This window comes from Penaeus vannamei, chromosome 27 (assembly GCF_042767895.1).
Source record: "Penaeus vannamei isolate JL-2024 chromosome 27, ASM4276789v1, whole genome shotgun sequence".
In the NCBI taxonomy this organism is placed as follows: Eukaryota; Metazoa; Arthropoda; class Malacostraca; order Decapoda; family Penaeidae; genus Penaeus; species Penaeus vannamei.
Genome location: NC_091575.1, coordinates 26,758,136 through 26,766,279, shown reverse-complemented (window position 1 = coordinate 26,766,279; position 8,144 = coordinate 26,758,136). Strand labels below are relative to the sequence as shown.

The 8,144-nt window shown below is 44.2% G+C and overlaps 1 protein-coding gene across 1 annotated transcript; it reads left to right on the top strand.

The window, feature by feature from the left end:
* Positions 1 to 2,968: 2,968 nt before the first annotated feature.
* On the top strand, positions 2,969 to 5,477 carry LOC138866865 (titin-like). The gene is made up of 6 exons (XM_070140682.1): positions 2,969 to 3,347; positions 3,586 to 3,676; positions 3,808 to 4,041; positions 4,079 to 4,453; positions 4,629 to 4,793; positions 5,051 to 5,477. Exons 1-6 carry the CDS (start codon positions 2,969 to 2,971, stop codon positions 5,475 to 5,477), a joined length of 1,671 nt encoding a protein of 556 aa, XP_069996783.1.
* The last annotated feature ends 2,667 nt before the right edge of the window (positions 5,478 to 8,144 follow it).

Sequence of the window (8,144 nt, the reverse complement as noted above, 5' to 3'; positions counted from 1 at the left end):
AATACGTCTGAAAATACGTCACAGAAATACATCCCAAAGTAATCCCAAAAAGTACATCCCAAAAATACGTCCCAAGAAATACATCCACAAATACATCCCAAGAAATGCATCCCAAAGAAACGTCCACAAATACGTCCACAGAAACACATCCCACAGAAATACGTCCAAAGAAATGCGTCCCACAGAAATACATCCCCAGAAATGCATCTGAGAAATACGTCCACAGAAATGCGTCACAAGAAATACGTCCACAAAATACATCCACAAAAATACATCCCAAAGGCCCACAAAATACATCCACAGAAATACGTCACACGGAAATACATCCCAAGAAATACGTCCCAAAGAAATACGTCCCAAAAATACGTCCCAAAAATACGTCCCACAGAAATACGTCCTACAAGGAAATACGTCAAATACGTCCAAAGGAAATGCGTCCCAAGAAATACGTCCCACGAAATACGTCCCAAAGAAATACGTCCCAAAGAAATACGTCACAGAAGTACGTCACAAATACGTCCACAGAAATACGTCCCTGGAAATACGTCCCAAAAATACGTCCACAGAAATACGTCCCAAAGAAATACGTCCACAGAAATACGTCACGGAAATACGTCCCAAGGAAATACATCACAGAAATGCATCCTGAAATACATCCCAAGAAATACGTCCACAGAAATACGTCCCAAAATACGTCCCACACAGAAATACGTCCTGGAAATACGTCCCAAGAAATACATCCGCAGAAATACGTCCTGGAAATACGTCCCAAAAATACGTCACAGAAATACGTCCACGGAAATACGTCCCACAGAAACACGTCACAGAAATACATCCCAAAAATACGTCTGAAATACGTCACAGAAATACGTCCTGATACGTCCACGGAAATACGTCCCAAATACGTCCTGAAATACGTCCTGAGCATCCCAAAAATACGTCCACAGAAATACGTCCCACAGAAATACATCCCAAAATGCGTACACGAAATACGTCCCACAGAAATACATCCCAAGAAATACACAAATACGTCCACAGAAATACGTCCACTGAAATACGTCCACAGAATACGTCCCAAGAAATACGTCCACAAAAATACGTCCACGGAAATGCGTCCACAGAAATACGTCCACGGAAATACGTCCCACACAGAAATACGTCTGAAAATACGTCCACAGAAATACGTCCCAAAAATACGTCCCTGAGGAAATACGTCCACAGAAATACGTCCCAGAAATGCATCCCAAGAAATACGTCCACAGAAATACATCCCAAAAGAAATACATCCTGAAATGCATCCCAAGGAAATACGTCCCAAGAAATACATCCTGAAATACGTCCCAAAAATACGTCCCAAAGAAATACATCACAGAGTAAGTCCACGGAAATGCGTCACGGAAATACGTCGAAATGCGTCCTGGAAACACGTCACAGAGTACGTCCCCGAGAAATACGTCCACGGAAATGCGTCACAGAAATACGTCCCACAGGAAATACGTCCCGGAAATGCGTCCCGAGAATGCGTCCCAGTACGTCCACGAAACACGTCCCTGGAAATACGTCTGAAAATGCGTCTGAAATGCGTCCACGAACACGTCCTGAAATGCATCCACGGAAATGCATCCCAAAATGCGTCCCGAAATACGTCCCAAGGAGTACGTCCACGGAAATACGTCCCGAAGTACGTCCCTGAAATACGTCTGAAAGTACGTCCCACAGAAATGCGTCCCACGAAATACGTCCCCGAAAGTACGTCACGAATACGTCCCAGTACGTCCCGAAAATGCGTCACGAAACACGTCCCCGAGAATACGTCCGCAGAGCGTCCCCGAAATGCGTCCCAGAAATACGTCCTGCAGAGCACGTCCCAAAGTACGTCCCCGAAGAATACGTCCCACGGAAATGCGTCCCACAGAATACGTCCACGGAAATACGTCCTGAAATGCGTCCCAAGGGAATACGTCCACAGAGCACGTCACAGAGCCATCCCCAAAAATACGTCACAGAGAATACGTCACAGAAATACGTCCCTGAAACACGTCCCGAAATGCATTGAGAATGCGTCACAGGCGCGTCACGAAATGCGTCACGGAAGTACGTCCCAGAAATGCGTCACAGAGCACGTCCACTGGAAATGCGTCCCAAAAACCATCCCACGGAAATGCGTCCACAGAAATGCGTCACAGAGCCGTCACGGAAATGCGTCCCAAGAAATACGTCACGGAAATGCGTCCACGGAAATGCGTCACAGAAATACGTCCCACAGAAATACGTCCCCACGGAAATACGTCCCAAAAGTACGTCCTGAAGTACGTCACAGAAATACGTCCCCAGTACGTCCCGAGAAATACGTCCCACGGAAATACGTCCACGGAAATGCGTCACAGAAATACGTCACAAATACGTCACGCAAATGCGTCTGAAAATACGTCCACAGAAACGTCACAGAATACGTCACAGAAATACGTCACAAAATGCGTCCTGAGTACGTCCTGAAATACGTCCCTGAAATACGTCACAGAAATGCGTCCCAGAAACGTCACGAAATGCATCCCAAAATACGTCCTGAAACACGTCCCTGAAATACGTCCCACAGAAATACGTCCCAAAGAAATACGTCCACGAAATACGTCTGAAGCGTCCCAAAGAAATACGTCCCAAAAATACGTCCACAGAAATACGTCCACAGAAATACGTCACAGAAACACGTCCCAAAGAAATACGTCACAGAAATACGTCACAGGCGTCCCACGGAAATACGTCCCACGGAAATGCTTACGAAATACGTCTGAGAAATACGTCACAAATACGTCCAGAAATACGTCCACAAATACGTCCACAGAAATACGTCCCAAGGAAATACGTCTGAAATACGTCCTGGAAATACATCCCACAGAAATACGTCCACAAAGAATACGTCCACAGAAATACGTCACAAAGAATACGTCACGATAAAAGCCCCCGAAATATGTCCCAAAGAAATACATCCACAGAAACACGTCCCAGAAATACGTCACAGAGAGCACATCCCAAAGAAATACGTCCCACAGAAATACGTCCACAGAAACACGTCCACAGAAATACATCCACAGAAATACGTCCCACAGAAACGTCACGAAACACGTCCCCACAGAAATACATCCACAGAAATACGTCACAGAAATACGTCACAAATACGTCACACAGAAATACGTCACAGAAATACATCACAAATACGTCACAGAAATGCGTCCACAGAAATACGTCACAGAAACACGTCACAGAAATACATCCTGAAACACGTCCACAGAAATACGTCCACAGAAATGCGTCCACAGAAACACGTCCCGACACATCCACAGAAACACGTCACAAACACATCCCACAGAAACACGTCCCACAGAAATACATCCACAGAAATACATCCCACAAAATACATCCACAAATACATCCACAAGAAATACATCCACAGAAATACAATCCCACAGAAATACATCCCAAAGGAAATACATCCCAAAGAAATACATCCACAGAAATACATCCCAAAGAAATACATCCACAGAAATACATCCCTGAGAAATACATCCCAAAGAAATACATCCACAGAAATACATCCACAGAAATACATCCCAAAGGCCGTCCGCGATCAGAAATACATCCCACAAGAAATACATCCCCAAAGAAATACATCCACAAAGTAATACATCCACACAGAAATAATACGAAATGCATCCCACAATAAATGCGTCCCACAGAAATACATCCACGAAAATATATCCCAAGAAATACATCCCAAAGAAACACATCCCAAAGAAATGCATCCCACAGAAGCCATCCCAAAGCGTCCCCAAAGAAATACATCCCACAGAAATACGTCCAAAGCTACATCCCACAGAAATACGTCCCAAGGAAATACGTCCTGAAAAGTGTCCCACAGAAATACATCCCAAAATGGAAATACATCCACAGAGAAACACGTCCCAACAGTACGTCTGAGAAATACGTCCTGAAATACATCGAGAAATACATCCTGAAATACATCCCAAGAAATGCGTCCACAGAGTACGTCCCGAGAAACCATCTGAAATACGTCCCACAGAAACGTCACAAAAACATCTGAAATACGTCCCAAGAAGTACGTCACAGAAACACATCCTGAAAAACGTCCCAAAGGAAATACATCCCAAAAAGTAAATCCCACGAAATACGTCCCAAGAAATACGTCCACAGAAACACGTCACAGAAAAGAACGTCCCAAAGAAATACGTCCCAAGAAATACGTCACAAATACGTCTGAAATGCATCCTGAAATACATCCACAAAAATGCATCCCAAAGAAATACCTCACGAAATACGTCCATGGAAGCCATCCCAAAAATACATCCCAAAGAAATACGTCCAACGAAATACGTCCCACAGAAATACGTCCTACAGAAAAATACGTCCACGAAATACGTCCCAAAGAAATTCGTCGGTACGTCCTGAAATGCGTCCCAAAAGAAATTACGTCCCAAAGAAATACGTCCCACAGAAAAACGTCCCAAAGAAATACGTCACAATCATCATCCACAGAAATACGTCTGAAAATACGTCTAAAAGTAAATGTTGAAAATACGTCCTGAAATACGTCCCAAAAATGCGTCCCCAAGGAAATACGTCACGGAAAAACGTCCCAAGAAATACGTCCCAAGAAATGCATCCACAGAAATGCGTCGAGAGTTCGTCCCAAAAGTAAATTTCCAAGAAATACGTCCACGGCAACACGTCCCAGTGAAATACGTCCCGAAAATGCATGCAGAAATACGTCCCAAGGAGTTCGTCCCAAGGGATTCGTCCCAATGAAATACATCGAGAAATACATCTGAAATACGTCCCACGAAATACGTCCACAGAAACGTCTGAAAATACGTCCCAAAGTTCATCCCAAGAAATACATCTGAGAAATTCGTCCACGAAATACGTCACAGAAATGCATCCCAAAAGAATACGTCCACAGAGCTAAATCTGAGAAATACGTCAAGAAATACGTCCCTGAAATACGTCCTGAGCATCCATGAAATACGTCCCAAAGAAATGCATCCACAGAAGTAAATCTGAGAAATACGTCAAGGAAAGAAGTACGTCTCGAAATACGTCCCAAAAATACGTCCACAAGAAATACGTGGAAATACGTCAAAGAAATACGTCCACGGAAATACGTCCCAAAGGAAGTAATCCCAAAGGAAATACATCCACGGAAATACGTCACAGAAATACATCCACAGAAATACGTCCCACGAAATACGTCTGAGAAATGCATCCCAAAGGGAAATGCATCCACAGAAATGCGTCCCAAAAATACGTCAAAAATACATCCACAATGCGTCCCAAAGAAATACATCCCACAGAAATACATCCCAAGGAAATGCGTCCCAAAGAAATACATCCACGGAAATGCGTCCACAGAAACACGTCACGAAATACGTCCCAAAAATACGTCCCACAGAAACACGTCCTGAAACACGTCACAGAAACACGTCCCAAAGAAATACATCCACAAATACGTCCCAAAAATACGTCTAAGAAATAAATCCCAAAGGAAATACGTCTGAGAAATATCTGAAAATGCGTCCCAAAATACGTCCCAAAAATACGTCCCAAAAATACGTCGAAAATGCATCCCAAAGGAAATACGTCACAGAAACACGTCACAGAAACACGTCCCACAGAAACACGTCCCAAAGAAATACGTCACAGAAATACGTCCCAAAAATGCATCCCAAAGAAATAAGTCTGAAAATACGTCCCAAAAATATGTCCACGGAAATACGTCTGAGAAATACGTCCCAAAGGAAATGGTAAAAATACGTCCCAAAAATACGTCAAAAGAAATACGTCCCAAAAATACGTCAAAATGCGTCGAAAAATACGTCCCAAAGTACGTCCCGAGAAGTACGTCCCCAGAAATGCGTCCCGAAAATGGCCCGAAATGCGTCCCAAGGTAAGTCCCACGGAAATACGTCCCAAAAAGTACGTCCACAGAAACACGTCCCACAGAAACACGTCACAAGCCATCACAGAAATACGTCACAAATACGTCCCAAAAATACGTCGAGAAATCGTCCTGAAATACGTCCCCGAAGATGCGTCACGACACATACACGAAACACGTCACGAAATACGTCCACAGAAATACGTCCAAAGAAATACGTCTAAAGAAATATCCCCGAAGAGCGTCCCCAATGCGTCCCGAAATACGTCTGAGAAATACGTCCCAAAAGTATCAAAGTACGTCCCTGAAATACGTCCCAAAGAAATGACGTCACAGAAGCCCGTCACAGAAACGTCCCACAGAAATACGTCCCACAGAAATGCGTCACAAGAATACGTCCCAAAAATCGTCACGATGCGTCACGAATGCATCAAAGAGTAAGTCACAGAGTAAATCCCACGAAATGCGTCACAGGTACGTCCCCGAAATGCACGTCTGAGAAATCTCTGAAAATGCGTCCCAAAGTAAATACGCAGGTAATCACAGATACGTCACGGAAATGCGTCCACGGAAATGCGTCACGGAAATACGTCACGGAAATGCGTCGAGAATGCGTCTGAAAAGTAAATCACGGAAATGCGTCACGAAATGCGTCAAAGGAAATGCGTCCACGAACGTCACAGAATGCGTCCCATGAAACACGTCACAGAGCACGTCCTGGAAATGCGTCACGGAAATGCGTCACAGAAATGCGTCCCGCAGAGTACGTCCTGAGTACGTCCCAGAAAAGTACGTCACGGAAATGCGTCCACGAGTACGTCTGAGAATGCGTCCACAGAATACGTCCACAGGAAATGCGTCACGGAAATGCGTCCCAAAAATACGTCCACAGAGTACGTCCCTGAAATACGTCCTGGAGAATACGTCAGAAACCATCACGAGAATGCGTCCCTGAAATACGTCCACAAATACGTCCCAAAAGTATCCCATGAAATACGTCCTGAAATGCGTCCCACGGAAATGCGTCCCGAAAATACGTCACAGAGCCGTCCTGAAGAATACGTCCCAAGGAAATACGTCCACAGAAATGCGTCCACAGAAATGCGTCTGAAATGCGTCAAAGGCACGTCCCACAGAAATGCGTCACGGAAATGCGTCACAGAAATGCGTCCCAAAGAAACACGTCCCTGAAATACGTCCTGAAATGCGTCCCAAAGAGCACGTCCCAAGGGAGCCGTCTGAAAATGCATACACGAAATGCATCTGCAGAAATGCGTCCCAAAAGCGTCCTGATCGTCACAATGCGTACGAAAATGCGTCCTGGAAATGCGTCCCTGAAATGCATCTGAAAATGCGTCTGAAAATACGTCACAAAATGCGTCACAGAGTACGTCAGAAATGCGTCCTGAAACACGTCACGAAGTACGTCACGAAATACGTCACGGAAACACGTCCTGAGAAATACATCCACAGAAATACATCCCACAGAAATACATCCTAGTACATCCCTGAGAAATACATCCCAAAAATACATCCCACAAATACATCCACAGAAATACATCCCAAAGAAATACATCCACAGAAATACATCCACAGAAATACATCCCACAGACACATCCCACAGAAATACATCCCAAAGAAATACATCCACAGAAATACATCCACAGAAATACATCCACAGAAATACATCCACAGAAATACATCTGAAATACATCCACAAATACATCCAAGAAATACATCCACAGAAATACATCCACAAATACATCCCACAGAAATACATCCCAAAGAAATACATCCCACAGAAATACATCCACAGAAATACATCCCAAAAGTACATCCACAGAAATACATCCACAGAAATACATCCACAGAAATACATCCCAAAGAAACACATCCACAGAAATACATCCACAGAAATACATCCCACAGAAATACATCCCAAGAAACCACATCCACAGAAGGCCCATCCCACAGAAATACATCCCACAGAAATACATCCCACAGAAATACATCCCACAGAAACACATCCCACAGAAATACATCCCACAGAAACACACCCCAAAGATGCCTGAACACTATCGACGGCTGTGTCGTTCAGGGAGATTTAGTGTGAGAAATGATCAGCCTTTCGTTATGGGGGAAGAACATGTCATGCGGGGATTAGCGGACGATAATCGTCCCTTTGCGAGCACGC

Bases quoted from the DNA above. Each gene is read 5' to 3' on its own strand.
- LOC138866865 (XM_070140682.1), top strand. From the start codon at position 2,969: ATGTCCCAAAGAAATACATCCACAGAAACACGTCCCAGAAATACGTCA. The intron at 4,042-4,078 runs GTACGTCCCGAG...TACGTCCCACAG, and splicing joins CCAAGAAATGCGTCCACAGA to AAACGTCACAAAAACATCTG. The intron at 4,794-5,050 runs GTTCGTCCCAAG...TACGTCCCAAAG, and splicing joins GCAGAAATACGTCCCAAGGA to AAATGCATCCACAGAAGTAA.